The 15,996-nt window shown below is 56.2% G+C and overlaps 1 protein-coding gene across 3 annotated transcripts in view; it reads left to right on the top strand.

Annotated features, from left to right (window-relative positions):
• The window catches only part of SIK3 (SIK family kinase 3), a 51,657-nt gene that overhangs the window by 27,592 nt on the left and 8,069 nt on the right, over positions 1-15,996 (top strand). For 2 of the 3 annotated variants that reach the window (XM_019543100.1, XM_019543101.1), the window contains 14 exons: positions 201-319; positions 531-641; positions 830-973; positions 1,693-1,770; positions 1,882-1,991; positions 2,777-2,930; positions 3,472-3,627; positions 4,872-4,942; positions 8,457-8,600; positions 12,357-12,507; positions 13,370-13,495; positions 13,776-13,861; positions 14,557-14,666; positions 15,197-15,554. In XM_019543100.1, the coding sequence (XP_019398645.1) occupies positions 201-319; positions 531-641; positions 830-973; positions 1,693-1,770; positions 1,882-1,991; positions 2,777-2,930; positions 3,472-3,627; positions 4,872-4,942; positions 8,457-8,600; positions 12,357-12,507; positions 13,370-13,495; positions 13,776-13,861; positions 14,557-14,666; positions 15,197-15,554 (1,918 nt within the window). The remainder of the gene's footprint in view (positions 1-200; positions 320-530; positions 642-829; positions 974-1,692; positions 1,771-1,881; positions 1,992-2,776; positions 2,931-3,471; positions 3,628-4,871; positions 4,943-8,456; positions 8,601-12,356; positions 12,508-13,369; positions 13,496-13,775; positions 13,862-14,556; positions 14,667-15,196; positions 15,555-15,996) is intronic. The other variant, XM_019543102.1, reaches the window with a different exon arrangement.

The raw sequence follows: 15,996 nt of genomic DNA on the forward strand, positions 1-15,996 counted from the left end.
AAGTGTCCGGAGTTTGCTTGTGTCGCAGACTGAGGCGGGCATGATACTAGGTGTGGGTGTGTTGTTGTGAAGGACTCTAGGCAGCGTAGTGCTGTGGGCCTGCGGAGAAATCTGCCATTCCCTGCACAGTGCCAAGCCACCGCTCGGGAGATGTTACCCATTGCTCCTGGGTCAGTCGGTCTCTTGATGTTCTCTCGTAGAATGCGAGCACTTGATCCGCCACATGCTGGTCTTGGACCCGAGTAAGCGACTCTCAATGGAACAGATTTGCAAACACAAGTGGATGAAGCTTGGGGAATCGGATGCAGAGTTTGACAGGGTGAGCAAGACCCAGGCACTTGTGTTGGGAGGGGGGCTCTGCCTGCTTTATGGGGGAGGGCTGGAGTGAAGCAAGGCACAGCCTTACGGATGCTGCTTTACCTGGACAGCCTGCTGGCACGTGGGTCCTGGGCCTGATGTCGGGTGCAGGGAGCGGTGGGCGCTGGCCGTCCCACGGTGCTATGTGCTGAAGGGTATCTGTACTCTTGCAGTTAATAGCAGAGTGTCAGCACCTGAAGGCTGAGAGACAGATGGAGCCGCTGAATGAAGATGTACTGTTGGCAATGGCAGACATGGGCCTGGATAAAGAGCGCACAATTCAGGTACTTCCCAGCTTGCGTTGCCCAGATTGCCACGCTGCTTCTGACTGTTGGAAAATGTTCGTGTTTGTGGCCAGTCAGACCTGGTAACTGACTGCCCCCTACCCCCCCGGCAAAATAGCGGGGGCCTAACTTTCACTACTGGAAGGAAAAGAGTTGACCTGTCCTGTCCTTTTTCCTTTCCCTTCCAGTCACTAAGAGCTGATGCCTATGATCACTACAGTGCAATCTACAGCCTGCTCTGCGACCGACTGAAGAGACACAAGAACCTGCGTATCACTGCTCCTCCCAGCATGCCACGGACCTTGGCATTCCCCACACCAGCAAACATCCAGGTGGGCGCTATGTGTGCGGTGCCTTTCCGTCCCTGTAGCATTGGGCATCACTTGTTCCCCAGCCTGGTAGAGCATGACTCCCTCTCCTTGTAAAGCTAAAGCAGGTTGTTTTGCTGAAGAGTTGGTATTTTGTGGGTGTCAAGAGAACCAGGCCCTTGGGGTTTGCAGTTATCTGGTCACTACAACGAAATGTCTTCTGGTGCTTCTCGTGCCATGTATGGCCCAAGGTGTTCATCCTCATTAGCATGCACTGTTGGTGCCAGAACTGGAGAAGGAGGGCAGGTACTTGGCTGGGAAGCAGAGTGCCATCCAGCTGGGACTGCTGTGGAGAGGTGTCGGAGGGTGGTACGGGCTGCCATATGGCAGCACACGAGCCGCTGACCCTGGATGAGAAGCGTGGTCCGGCAGACGCTACGGAATCCTAATCCCGGTTTGCTTTCCGTTAAAAATGCTTGAGGTCCTGGTGTCAGACGTCTTGGGAATACCTAGGTGTCTAGTGGCCAGGACCTGCACTTGTGGGTGGGGGCAGGGAGGAGGGCATGGGAGTGCTGGGTTCTCTGCCAGAAGTGGGTGGGAAGATGGCATCCTCGCCCTAGTGAGTGGGTGGTCAGTGACTTGAGGCTAAACAAGAGGTGCAGCCCAAAGACTTTTTTTCGTGTTAGAAATGAAAGAAATCCAAGCCTGGTGGTCCTGACTTTTTCCTTCCTTCTGCTTTGCAGGCAGAGCAGGCAGGCAACCCAGTGAGCATCAACGTCCCCCAAGTCCAGCTTATCAACCCCGAGAACCAGATTGTAGAGGCAAGTGGCTTCCCATGTGTGCGTCTTGTGCCAGCCCCCTCTCAGCGCCCTGAGTCATGTGGGGGATTCCTGTGCTCCCTCCCAAAACCTCTCCTACTTCTCCCCTGCCAGACTGACGGAACAATGAACTTGGACAGCGATGAAGGGGAGGAGCCATCCCCAGAAGCCCTGGTCCGCTATCTGTCCATGAGAAGGCACACAGTTGGAGTGGCTGACCCACGGTTAGTATGGAGCAGAAAGGGTGGGAGCTACTTGTTTCCGTCCCTCTGTCACCCAAATATTCTTTGTGCATCTCCGGGCAGTGCTGCCCTGGCTCTCTGTGTCTGTCTGGAGCCACCTGGGCACCATGCCAGGTTTTGATTTTAGGCATTGGCCTGGGTCTCATAAGAGGTTCTCTCTTGTCTAAGTAGTCTGCTATATCAATAGGTGATGGGTTCACATCTAGTGGGGAGGGAGAAAAAAGCCCAGTCCCCTTGATTCCCTCAGTGTCTGGGAGCTGCATCTGCATCTTCCTGCACAATGCACTCCGTCAGCTGGGACGGTTGGGCAGTACTCCTGGAACTGCAGCCTTGGCAGAGCTGGGGCAAATTTTTTTTTCACTAACAAATACTGTTCATGTCTGTGCCCGGCTCTTGGGGCCTCTCTGCTCAGGACCAGGGGATCAGTTTCTGTTTCTGGCTGGCTTTGTTCAACGGAAGCAATGTTGGCTGCGATTACTGACCTCCTTTGCCTGTGAGCTATCTCGTAACGCATTGCTGTCTGGAGCCTGGGCTCTGTGGTGCCAGGCGCCTTTGTGCGTGGCATGAATGGCTGGCTCTGGCAAATCCCAGTTTTGAACCCAAGGGAAATGGGAACTGGGAAATGGAAAAGTTCCTCCTTTTAGTATCTGGGGCATTCTCCAGGGTGGTAGAAACACGTGCCAGGAGGTGGGACTGAGCATAGCCAGAGTGCAGGTACTTGGGGTTGGGCACACTCTTAAGTTGCATCTCTGGATGTGTTTGCACAGCACGGAAGTCATGGAAGATCTGCAGAAGCTCCTGCCGGGCTTCCCACGCATCACCCCCCAGGCTCCATTCCTGCAGGTGACTCCGAACATGAACTTCATGCACAACATACTGCCTATGCAGAGCCTGCAGCCCACAGGCCAGCTGGAGTACAAGGTACTCGCCAACTGTCTGTTCCCAGTTGCAGCTAGCACCTCTCAGTGGTGGGGGCTTGATCTTGCACTCGGAAGGTTTCACAGCCTGGCTTCCTGCTCTGTCTGTTCCTGAGGCTTGGTGCTGTTGGGTGTTTCACTTCATCCCCTGTGCTAAAACCAAAGCCAGATGGAGCGAGGGGGGAAGATTGCAGTGCCTGCCCTTGTGTGACTGGGGGAGCTGGGAGGTAGTCGGGGATTTGATTTACAGTCTAGCTAGGGGGCCCTTAGCTGCCCAGCTTTGCAGCCTGCCTGGTAGCAGAAACATAGGGCTGGACCCTTCTTCTAGCTGTCTCTGACCTCCTTTGGGCTTGGGCAGCTCACTGCTCTATCTGTGCCCTGCTTTTCCCACTTGGAAAACACCTGTGCTAATTCCTCACCTCCCTGAGGACAGCGTGGCTCCGTTGCCTTGACATTAGTCCCTTGAGGTACCTGTGGGGAGAGGGCCTGAATTGCCGGAGGATGCCGTGGTATCGGGGGGTAACTGGGGCCTGTGTTCCTCTCAGGAGCAGTCCTTGCTGCAGCCCCCCACGTTGCAGCTGCTTAACGGGATGGGCCCTCTGGGCCGACGGGCATCCGACGGGGGAGCCAACATCCAGCTGCACGCCCAGCAACTGCTGAAGCGTCCCCGCGGCCCCTCCCCGCTCGTCACTATGACGCCAGTGAGTAGCGAAGGCAGAATGGATCTGTGTTTATAAATAGATGCTCTTGCAGGCAGGGTCGGCAGTGAAATCCAGGAGGGGAAGGGTTTTGTGGGAGAGCTGGAAGGGCAGACGCACCTCGCGAAATCACAGCCCCAAGCCTAGCAGGGATGCACCACCAGCCTCCTGGCTCAGCTGCCCTCCAGAGGGACTGCCGTGCTGCAGCCTATGAGCACACTGATGTCACCTTTCGTGAGCCATTCCAGCTCCTGGCCCCAGCCCCTCTCTGCTCTCAGAGGCAGAGAGGAGGGGGCTTCCCTTGCCAATAGCAGCAAGCACCTGCTGTGGCCATGCATGACAGAGAAGGGTCGGTCCACCTCCCTGTCCTGCGCAGTGCTCAGATTTGTGTCACTCCTTCCATTCATGTGTGACTCCACAGGCCCCACGCCTGGCCAGTCAGCCCTTCGCTGCGGCTGTGTGTCTGGTTTGCCGATGCTATGGAGCCCTGCCCTGGAGTGGCACGCATGGCCCTGACATCTGCTGGGGCCATGCTAACTGTTCAGAGGCACGGAAATAACCCTCAAGCCAGCCTTGCCCTTGATCCCATCTCCCTCCCATTGCGCGCATCGCTGTTCAGGGGCTGGCTGCAGGCTTCTGGGAAGGTGCTTTGCTCTTCTCTTCCTGTACGTCAAGTCCCTTACGGTGCCTGCCTGTTGTCTGGGCTCTTGCTGGCCTTGTCAGCATCCCTTGGTTCCCTTAATCGCCTGCAGGATTTTCCTAGCTCAACAGGCCAGGGCAGACTTCCTGTTGCTGGCACAGGTGTGAAGACGAACAAACGGGGTTACTGGGGGGCTGCCAAAGCGTCTGTTATGTTATGAGTTCTCGGTCGTAATTGAACGAGTTCTCTCCAGCATGCTTGGGGGAACTGGGATGTATGTAAGCATCATGCTAAGGCAGCTTTTACTAGTCTTGTGCTTTTCTCAAATAGAGAAGTTCAACTCAATCTCTGCCGGGCTTTGAGGTGTTAACAAGGGGATGTTACTCCCTTGACCTACCTGTGTTAATTAATTTCATGCTTATGCCAAAGGAAGGAGCAGTTCTTTGAACCTTTGAAGGCTGAGAGGGTCAGGGGTGTGTTTGGGAGTCTTGGGGGCTAGTATTTGTCCTGGGGAAAGCATATTCAGAGAGTCTGGTTTCTGCTGCCCAGGACAGCAGTGAATGAGCTGCCTCTGGAACCCATGGCTGCTCCTGTCCTCTCTTCTCAGGCGGTACCAGCAGTTACCCCAGTGGATGAGGAGAGCTCTGATGGGGAGCCTGATCAGGAAGCTGTGCAGAGGTAATGTCCCAGCTGTTAACGTTTGCCCTGTGCTCGCCCTGTGGTGTCCTGCAGCTGTGCTGAAAGCCACCTTGATGCGGGCAGCAGGTGTGGAGCGTGGTGGAGGCCTGACCTTTCCTTCTGCTCTGTGGGTCCTCATTTACATAAGGCAGTCACTCCTTCTGTCGCTCCCAGGTGCCTACAGAGCTGGCCCCAACTAGCACCTGGACCTCTGCAGGCTGTGAGCAGCAGGCTTTGGAAGACTCCTCACAGGGCACGTCTTTGCTTCAGGTGTACCAGCATGCAAGCCAAACTAACCTGCCTAGGTAGTGCTACGTGCCTCACCCTCCTGCTTCCCTGCTGACCACGGGGTAGGAAGAGCTCATCTGTGGCCTGGGTGTAAATGCAGCTTTTGGACCAAGACGTGCAGTAAACATCCAACTCTGATGCCTTAAATGAAGTGAGCTTACTAAATGTGTGCGTGTCTATAGGCAAGGGGACTTCTGTGGTGTTGGGTCCTGAAAGTAGTCTGCTCTGATAGGAGAGGGCACCGGACAGTTCTCCCCAGGCAAAGTATACCTGGGGGTTCTCTTTCCTCTCTCCCGAGCCCTGGAAACACTAACGCTGTCCTTGCTAACATTTCCTTAGTAGCTTGGCGTAGTTACTTCTCTGCTAACCAGCTGGTGCACCACACACAGCAGGCACAGTTACGAGATGGTCCAGATCAGACGTAGCACGTTTCTCCAGGTTCTTTGCCTAGGACAGGCACTTTCTCCAGTGGTCATGACGTCATCCTGCCCAGGAGGATGCAGATGACTGCTGGGGCTGGCAGGCAGGGTGCTGTTAGTTTTTTTTGTTTTTGGGGGGGTTTTTTCCTCATCCCCTTTGTTCTCAGTGCCATGAAACGAGAGGGGTTGGTCTGAGCTGAGAGGAGCCAAGCGTTGTGCACATTACAGGACCCCCTGTCCCCAGTGTCAGGGAGCTTCTGTGAGCTGTCGGCAGCACGCACCCTGTATCACGTTCAGCCAGAGGGTGGCTGGAGGAGTGCTGTGGGGCCAGCCCTGGACATACTTAACGGATGTCACAGGTGAGGCCCGTGATCTTCAGGTCCTGTGCAGACTGCTTTCTTGAGCTGGCATTTGAATGCTCTGCATCAGCTCCTGCTCTCTCCAGGTGCAGCACAGCACTGCTCTGCTCCTTGGGCTACTTCGTGGACCAGGGAGATGTACCTGGAGGCGTTCCCATTAGGCACAGTCTTCTGGCTCTTGCAAGTTGCAGCGTATCCCAGCCCCAGCCAGAGTCGGAGCATTTGTGTTCTAGTCTGAGCTGACACGGGCAGCTCAAGAGCTTGAGCCTCTTTCGAAGTCTGTCAGACTTGGGTGTCAAAGGGCCTAAGTCTCTGGAAAATGGGACGTGACCTCTGAGTCACTGTGGTCATGTCTGTACCATAGGAGTGTGGGGTCCCCATGTATGAGCCTGCCCTGCCTACTGGCCCCTGCTCACACACCGGAACAGGAAACGCACTGTGAAGCCGCTCCAGGGTGCTTCCCAGTGGCAGCTCTCAAGTATGCTAGAGACCCAGGTCTTGAGCAGCTTCAGCTGGACACCGTGGAGTACATCCTTCAGTACGTTCCCAGGTAGTCTGGAGTGTGTGAGCAGGAGCAGATGGCTGTATTCATCCTAGGACCTGCCGCTGCTGCTGTGGGGTAGATGGGTCCACGGCTGCTTTGGGAAACCGTTATGCCAGATCCTTCCCACGTCCATTGCACCATGTGGGCCGTGACCACTGGCCTGGACGCGCATTAACTCCCTCACCCCAACCCCCTTTCAGGCTGCAACATGCCACCAGTCACCAAAGTTAAAGAACAAATACTGTTAATGCCAGCAGCAGATGCAAATATTTATCTTTTCAGAACACTGGTTTGAATGTCCTCTGTGCAGCCACTGCACAGAGCAGCTTCTGCGCCTGTTTGTTTTAGGCTGCCTGACCTTGAAATAGTGTGCATTCCTCACCCTGCTCCCAGAGCAAGGAGCAATCGCATCTCCTCCGAGCTTGGAAAACTCCCGGCTGCCCAAAACGCTGGTGCTGTTCACCTCTGGATTGTTCCCCGGAGGCTTGAAATGAAATGATCTGAGCAAACCGCAACTCTAAAGCGCTTTGGGAAACTTTCCCTGGCTCCATCCGATGGTTCTCAAACAGCTAATGGCACGAGCCTTGGCCAGTTACTACGCTGCCAAGCACTCCCCATTCTCTTAACTTGCTGCTGCTTGTTTACATGGCTAAGTAGCTTGCAGGGAACAAGGCTGTTTCTGAAGCAGCCAGCAGCTTTGCTAATTGCTGCGCTTCCCCCTACCGGACATGTTCTAGCTGCAGTTAGAGCGTAAAAGCGAGTGTCTGAATCCCCTGTTGGCTCCTGTGGCTTTGCCTGCTCCAGAGACTCCTTCCTGCAGCGAATCCCAGCAACGATGGCAGCACAACTGCGCCAGAGTTGGCTGTGGTGGGTGGGGGGGCGTGCTCCAGGTACAAGCCTTTTAGTCCGGCCTGTTCCTGAATTTTACTCAGAGTTGTCACCGTTGCTAGCCCTGTGGCTTGGCAGAGTGTGCAGGAAGTTCTGGGGCAGAGACGTTCTCTGCCATCTCCTGGGGCCAGGCTGAATCTGGCCTTTCTGGCCTTGGCATCCTCGGTGCCAGCCCAGCTCCAGAGTCTGGGCTTCTTGCTCTTCGCTGCCCTTCTTGATGCTCTGGGTGCTTGAGAGCTTCCCTTGTGGAAACAACAGAGTAGGAGTCCTCCACCTGAAGGGGGGATCATCCTGGTGCCAGGACTGTGGCAGGCTTTGCTTCTCAGTCTGCCCTGTGTCTTTTGCTGCAGCTGTCTGAGCAGCTGCTGTGCCTGGCATGCCAGGCTGTGCTGCACCCACTGGCACGGGGCTAGATGGCGCCCTTAACACGCCACCAGCCGTGTGTGTTGCTCTTTGCTTGAACCATGGACTCAGCCCGTCGCAGGGGCCAAGGCCTGCGGGCAGGCTTGAGCAGCACCTCTGCTCCATGTTGAGCTCTCTGGCTCAGCCCTGCTAGCGTCACTCCTGCGTGCTCCCACTGGCTTCTTCCCATGCACAGGGAGTGAGACTGGCAGGATGCAGCCCAAGCTGGTACCGCTGCCCTTCCCTAAGGAGAAGGGGAGCAGAACAGCTTCAGGGGAACCAGACAGAGGGCAGCTCTGATCACTGCCAGGCAAAATTTGACAGTGCCTGGTTGTCCCCCATAAGGCGGCGGAGGAGGGCTTTTCTGCAGTGGTGAATGGTCCTTAGCAGCTGAGTCCTTTGTCCGCTAAGCAGTTCGTGTCGTCTTCGTTCAGTAGACGATAGCAGTTCGGTTTTGCTTTTCCACAGGTGTCCTACAACTCGCAGCAGGCTCTGAGCACTGCAGCCAGCCTTCTTCCTTAATCCTTGCTCTGGCTTCCCTGCTAATGCTCCCCTTTTCTGGAGTGTTCCACTCAGGCTCTTCCACTTATAAAATGTGCTCCTGCTTGTTGCAGATACTTGGCAAATAGGTCAAAAAGACACACTCTGGCACTGACCAACCCTACAGCTGAAATCCCTCCAGAGTTGCAGAGACAGCTAGGACAGCAGTCTTTCCGATCCCGGGTTTGGGCTCCACATCTGGTACCCGATCAGCACCGGTGAGTAGTGGCACCGGCCGTCCGGGCAGCTTTTTGCCAGGAGACCCTCTCCAACGTCATCCAAAATGGAGGGCAGACAATGCCCGGCTTGGCGGGGACGGGGTTGAAAGGAAAAAGGAGCAGACACCATTTGGCCTTGTGGGACTGGCCCCTTGCCTGCTCAGGGCATGGTTCAGGGGCTCTGCCCGCTCGTGGGTGGGGGCCAGCTGGCTCTTCCCCTCCAGCCCCACTTCTGTGGCTGGAGATGACTTGCCAGGATGGCTGCCGTTGCCCAGGGGTGGGGAGCGAAGCCGTCTAGTTCAGGGGAGGTCTTGTGAGCGGACTAGCAGGCTCAGCCCTATAGCGAGCAGCAGATCTGCTGCAGAGGGTTCTGTCGTGACAGGCAGCCCGGAGGCTGCACCAGGAGCAACTGACACAGGTTTAAAGGCCTCGCTGCACCAGAGTTGTGTGTTTTGACTGCAGAGTCTCCTCACAAAGCTACCCAAGTCATTTGGGTCATGATCAGATCCCCTTCTGGGGAAGAGGGTGGGGAGAAAAAACAACTGCTGAGACTTGGGCGACTTGCTGCAAGCTGCCACTGTGGGGGTGGGGGGCCCTCCCAGTGGAGAGCACCACTCATTCCACAGCTGCTTTCGACATGGCAGCACCTTGGAGACACGACCGCCACAGAGAGCTTGAACGGTGCCCCTGGTGCTGTGAGCGTGAGGAGGGCTACACGGGGTTCAAGGGCAATGCTCATTTCTCTTTGGTCTCAGGGCTCGGAGTAGCAGCTACCCAGCGGGCTGGGATTTTGCTCCTCTAAATCCCAGACCAGGTCATGCTGGCAAGCTTGACAAAGCACTTTTTACTGTAGCCAGATACCTGCTGAGCTGAGCACTGATGTAATCAGCAGAGACAGGTGAACTCTGAGCTGACTGAGACTGCCTCCCTGCCACGCTGGAACTCGAGAAGAGCAGAGATAAGTGCTCACATACCCTGAAATAACTGCCAGGTAGAGGCGCTGGAGGGGGAGAGGCAGGGAGACAGAGCGGGGCCTCTTGGACCCCGGAAGAGCCTTATGGAAGAGAAGAATATCACTTGCAAAGTCGATAAGTAGCAGCTCTGCATGCCCCGTGTTTAGGGGCACTTCAGATTGCAGGTTTAAACCAAGCCGTGCTCTAATTCTGGCAGCTAGCTTTTATAAGTCTCTCCTAAAGCAAGCCTCTTCCCAAAGTGGGGCTCTCAGCCCCTTCTGTGTGCACCCTTGTGGTGGCTCCTTCCAGATGCACGGAGTTGAGCACTGCACGTCACCCAGCAGGCTTGTACATGTAGGCAGCTTTCGGGCCTGCTGGAGATGGTAGGAGAAGCAGACTGTGAGCACCTTGGAGCCTGTATCCCATGCACCTGACCACAGGCAGTGGAAAAGTGTCTTGGAAGGGGTGTAAGTGGACCTTGATTTGGCATAACACGCAGTGAGCTGTAAGGCCTTGGTTCCTGGGCAGTTGCCAGGTCTCACACGGGAGCTCAGTGTATTTTGAGCCCTTGTTATGTACAAGGCAGCTTGAATCAGGGCACATATAATGCCTGCAAGCCATGCCAGGGGGCAAAGGGCGGTACTGCTGTGCATTGCCCAGGCATGTTTGGGCACCACCAGCCTCGCATCCCTCATTAGCTCTCTACCCACTGCTGAGCTGGGTGGAAGGGCAGGTGGGGCTGGCTAGCCAGCAAGTACGGCAGTGCAAAAAGCAGCAGAACAGCCAGCCAGTACAACCTTAGCGGGACCGTGGCTAGTGTGGTGCGTGGCAAAACCTGCTGGGCCGGGCCAGCGATGGCAATGGGAACTGATATGCTGGAACCACTGTGGTGCGAGCGTCTCGCTCCCAGGCAGGAGGGACGCCTTCCCTGGCTCGGAGCCCGTCCTGCTTTCAGAAGAAGCTCTGACTCGGAGTTCATGTGCACTTAAAGCCCTGTTTGGTTTCCTGGGCTTCAGCTCCGAGTGCTGTTGGGGCTCATAAGCAGATGCTCCACACACATCCTGCAGAGAATCCCACCAGGTTCTTCCGTGGACCGAACCCGTTGTTGCAGCTGTACTGTTGTCTCCCCATGTTCCTAACTTGACTTTGCAGGGAGCAGAGCCTGCCTGGGCAGACATGCTAGCGTGGTCCTCTTTAGGGCAAGGTTGGGGGTGGAGGGTCGGGTCTGTGAAGACAGCAGGGATACCCATTCCTCTTAACTGTACCCTTGCTGTAGAAGGAGGCAGGTGTGTGGCTCTGGTGTCCAGGAGCCCAATTTGAAAGGGAAATCAGTTCCTGGAAAATGTCTTCTCTGAGCCCAGTTGTGAAAATAAACCCTGTGGCGAAAGGGGCATTTCACAAGTGCTCAGCCATGTTTTGTCCTCCTAGGAAGCTCAGCCCAGGGATCAGTGGTTGATTTTCTCGGCATCTTATCCATCAATTCCCTGCCATCATGCACCCAGGGTCTGTTTTGGTTCTGGTCAGAGAAGGCCTGGGAAGGACAAAGGCCCTTTTCCCCCTCCCATCCCACCCCACCCCAGTGCAAACTCATCACATTCCTGCTCCTTGCTTTCCCCTAGAGACTGGAACGCCTCTGGAGTCCAATTCTCGTTTGCCTCCGTGGCTGCAGGGTATGTCACTGCTCTGCAGTCAGCAGAAGTCTCCTTGCCCCGGGCGGCCGGCTTATCCAGCCACCAGCAGCGATGCTCTAATGCAGCAGTTCTTATCTCCGCATCCTGGAGTCCTAGAAACGTTTTGCAACCGGGGCTTTGTCTTCCCTGGCTTCAAGCTAAATGCTCCGTGCGGCTGTAGCTAGTTTGGGGGGTTTCTCCCCACATCTGTCCTTCTGCAATTGCTGGGCGTTGCCCGTCTAGAATGTCCTTGGGGCAGGGTGCCCTTGCCTCCAGGGTTGGAAATGTTTGGTGTAGCCCAGCTTGGAAGTGGAAGATCTTGGAAGGCTGTCAGTGCACATGCTGAGAGGAAAGAAGCCATGCTGCTGATCCTAGCAGCAGAGGTGCCTGGTCTGAGCTAGCAGCAGTCCCAACTGACCCCCTCCAACTGGGAACTTCTGTTCACCAGAGCACCCAAAGGGATAACAAGGAGCAATGGTCATAAACCCCTCCATGACGGTTTTAGGCTGGACGTAAGGAAAAGCTTCTTTACTGTCCGAGCCCCTGAGGCCTGGAATAGACTCCCTCCAGAAGTGGTGCAGGCACCTACTCTGGACTCATTCAAGAAATGATTGGACGCTTATCTTGCTGGGATCCTTTGACCCTAGCTGACTCCCTGCCTCTGGGGCTGGGGGCTGGACTTGATGATCTTCAAGGTCCCTTCCAGCCCTAATGTCTATGAAATTCCTAGTGGGTGGTGTGTGTTCCCTAGCACGCTGTCCTCCCACCTTGCTGGATACATGTGGGCTAGTGAAGATGTCGCTGTGCGAGCTCTGAACTGCAGGTGGGGTGCTGGAGGATTAAGCAGGTTCTTGAGATAATGGATGTAGATGTTGATGGGCTCCTGGTACCCGTGTGCCGGGAGCTCCCCAGTTACCACCTGGGCCATACTTGGATCAGACTTCCAGAAGCACAGAGCTGCCTGCCGGGCGCCAAGCGTATTTGCCAACCCTGTGCCCTGATGGAAGCTGTACACTAATGTGGCTTTACTCCTCAGACAGAAGGAGGCCTCACCCCAGGCGAGTGGGCAGGGAGAGCCTGGCGAGGCCGCGCAGGTGCAGTGTGCATTGCTAACCTCCTCCCCATGTGTTCAGTTCTGTTTACAAGGACTCAAACACCCTGCACCTGCCCACGGAGCGCTTCTCCCCGGTTCGCCGCTTCTCCGACGGTGCTGCCAGCATCCAGGCATTCAAAGCCCACCTGGAGAAGATGGGCAATAACAGCAGCATCAAACAGCTTCAGCAGGTATGGGAAGGGAGAGGGGGATGCTGGGGCCTTAAGGAGTCCCTGCGAGGAGGTGCTGCTTGTGTCCCTGACGTCCTGGCGCAGGGCACAAAGAGGGGAAAGCCTTTGCCCCAGTCTGCCTCCGGGCTCCCGAAATTCCCCTGCTCCCCAGCTGGCAGCATTGGCATTCCTCTTCTCCAGGACAGGTGAATGTGGGTGGTAGCATCATTACAAAATGTACTGTGACCTCCGGCTCAGCTCACCTACCACCCAGGAACTCCAGGGGCTTTCTACTGTCATAGGGATGCAGCAAAGCATGCTGGAAGCATGTATAAGATGCAGGGAGTCTTGCCAGGAGCCTGATGGTACCTGTGACCCCTGTGGTGCACTCTCCATGAGACCCAAAAAGGCATTTCGTCCCTAGGGTTCTCTCGTAAAGTCCCAGTGGTTTGTTTTTAGGGCTGTGCAACCTGCTCATAGGCCACTCTAAATTCAGCTGTAGGACGTAGAGCCCTGTCACCAGACTGCCCTGAAATCCTGCTGCAGGGAAAGCTGAAGCTGCCGCTATATCTCCTGGTCTTGAATGTTAACGCGCCTCCTCTCCAGCACCCCATGGTGCTTGCTGGACAGCCACCTTGCATGCTTGGGCTGGGGCATAATGTCCCAGGTGCTGCTTCTGAAGTTGGTGGGAGTCCTGTCCCCAGTATAGTTTCATTCAACTGCAAAAACAAAGCACTACAGATGCCCATTTTTCCCCCCCCTGCCGCCAGTGCTGTGGAGCAGGATTTTTGACCTGCGGTCTTTCCACCCCTGAAGCCAGCAGGGTGAGAGCTGGGGTACGTGCAAGGGAGGTCATGCCATAGGTGTGCTGCATTCCCCACAGGAGTGTGAGCAGCTGCAGAAGATGTATGGGGGGCACATGGATGAGCGGACGCTAGAGAAGACGCAGCAGCAGCACATGTTGTACCAGCAGGAACAGCACCACCAAATTCTCCATCAGCAGATCCAGGTACTGGGGCTTCCACCAAGCTCCTGGAGACCTACTGGGGTTGTCCTGTGCCCTCACAGACAGAGCCATTCGGTGGGCCAGGGGTGGGATTTGAGGGCCAAATGGTGGCTGACAAACTGCAGACGGCTCAGCCGTGCTGTTGGGGTGTCAGGAGCGTCCATCTCGGGTCCGCTCGTTGGAGAGCTCGGGCACGCCTGAGTCCTGGGATTGTGCTTCTCTTCACGTGAAACCCGCCGATTTTTACAAACGCTCTGCTTTGATCTCTGCCTTCTCGGTGCAGGATTGCATCCGCCCGCCTCAGCCATCGCCGCCTTTGCAGGCTGCCTGTGAGAACCAGCCCGCTCTGCTCACGCACCAGCTCCAGAGGTAAAGAGACCGTTTTGCTCTTGGCAAAGCTCGTGGGAAAGCTGCGTCTCGCTGCTCTGGAGCCCATGCCAAAGCCCCTGAGCCAGCTTGGGAGCACGTAAGGTTGGCATGCCAGGCCTGCTTCCCAGAGCGCGCATCCCGGCCATGGCAGGCACGCAAGGAGCATGCGTCTCTGGGAATCTCCCGCTCCCTTTCATACTCAGAGATGGTTGTTAGGACCCAATGGCGCAGCTGTTGTAGAGCCACGTAATGGTGCTGCTGCCGTGTGGTTAGCTTTAACATGAGCATCCCCAGCACCTTGTTCCCTAGGCCATTCCCAAATGCATCTCAATCCCCACCAGGCCCCTGTCAGCTACCACGCGGCATTGTCCTCACCTTACAGGGGAGAAGGGCAGAGGCTTTGGGCCATGGGAACAGGCTGGGGGTTAAGGGGACCCTTTGGACATAGCTCATGGAGTCAGGGATAGAACCAGGGTCCCTAGTTCTGCTCATTATAACCGCTGAGCCATGCTCCCTGCCTAGACAGCTGATGGAGCGAGATGCTCTTAAAATAGAAGTCCTGTTGTTTCGGAGACTCCATGAGGGCTTTTTAGCATTTCTGTTTTTAAAAAAAGCACTTGATTTCGACTCTAAAAACTGAACGAGCGTCTTAACAAGGAAGCCAGATTTACGGCGGTGCCTGTGTTCTCGTGTAGGTTGCGGATCCAGCCATCGAGTCCACCCCCGAACCACCCTAATAATCATCTCTTCAGACAGCCAAACAGTAGCCCCCCTCCTGTGAGCAGCGGCATGCTGCAGACTCACGGTAAGCGCTGACAGTTTACCGAGCCATCTGTCCTCCTCTTGTGCAGGCCGCTTGTCAGAACCTTATGGTTTTATAAAGCACCGAGGAAAACAGCTCATGGCTTTTTTCCCAAATTCTGGGTCCTTGGTGCTGCTACTTGATGATGCAAAAGCCTTTCCATCTGGCAGATAGAGCGGGTGTTATCGAGAGCTTGCAGGGGATCTTGCCAGCTGGAACGTGTTGTCACATCTCATGTTATGAGAACCTTACTTATCGCTCCTGGGGGCGGGAGGGAGGGCGGTTGTTCTCTGGGTATGCGAATAGCCACATCCCCGCATTGTCTGTTCCGCCTCACAAGCCGTTTGAGCTGTGACCGTAGCACCGTGGCGTAGCACTGCTGGCACCTTGCCTAAAACCGTGGCCCTGGCCAGTGCGCAGGCCCAGGACACGTGTGGCCCAGACTAGCCCCAGGCTCTGGGTAGGGTTGAAGGGAGCTTGCTCCGGAGCCTTGCAGCCACGAAGCGCAGGTACTGAGGGCTGGTTCTCCACAGGTGCAGCCTCACAGTCCCAGTTCCAGGGGATGCCTTCCCACAATGCAATCTTCCAGCAGTCGGGGAACTGCTCTCCTCCCCCCAACATGGCGCTGACGTGCATGGGCATGCCGCAGTCGGCGCAGCAGCAGCAGGTCACCATCCAGGTGCAAGAGCCTGGTGACGTGCTCAGCAGCAGCCTCCTGCAGGGAGCGGCAGTGGCAGGGCAGGGCATGCCCTCTCACCCCCGAGCCATGGCCATCAACCCAAGTGCCAATCAGATCCAGATGCACCATCGCGCCAACCTGATAGCCTCGCTCGCCTACGGTCACCGGCCGCTGTCCAAGCAGCTCAGTGCCGACAGTGCCGAGTCGCACAGGTAAGGCAGCACTTGTGTCCTGCCGGCCTGGGGACAGGGAGGGGCAGGAGAGAAGAGAGCTGCACTCAGATGGGGCCTCTGGAGCCTAGTGCCCGGGGGCAGCCTTCCAGCTTGCTGGGCACAGCTCTCCCTGCCAGCCGCAGGGAGTCAGCTGAGACCACTGCCAGCCCCCACTTGGTAGCAAGGGCCTGTGCCCTAGTCAGCAGGGGAGAAGGAGGGTGCAGGCTACGTGGCTTGTTCGTGACAGCACGCACAGCTTTCCCAAGCTGCCCTTTGTTCTCGTATTCGTGGGGGCATCCACTAGCCTTGCGAGGTCTGAGACCTGTACTTCCCTGGCCCCGTTCGGTCTGGCATCCTCAGGTCTCTGCGGAGGTGCTGGGCCCCTCTCAGTCGCAAGCACTCCCTTCAGAGTGTGACACGAGGCCTGTGCTCCCCTGGAGTC

The sequence above is a fragment of the Crocodylus porosus genome, unplaced genomic scaffold (genome assembly GCF_001723895.1).
Source record: "Crocodylus porosus isolate Cpor-Errol unplaced genomic scaffold, CroPor_comp1, whole genome shotgun sequence".
Lineage (NCBI taxonomy): Eukaryota > Metazoa > Chordata > Crocodylia > Crocodylidae > Crocodylus > Crocodylus porosus.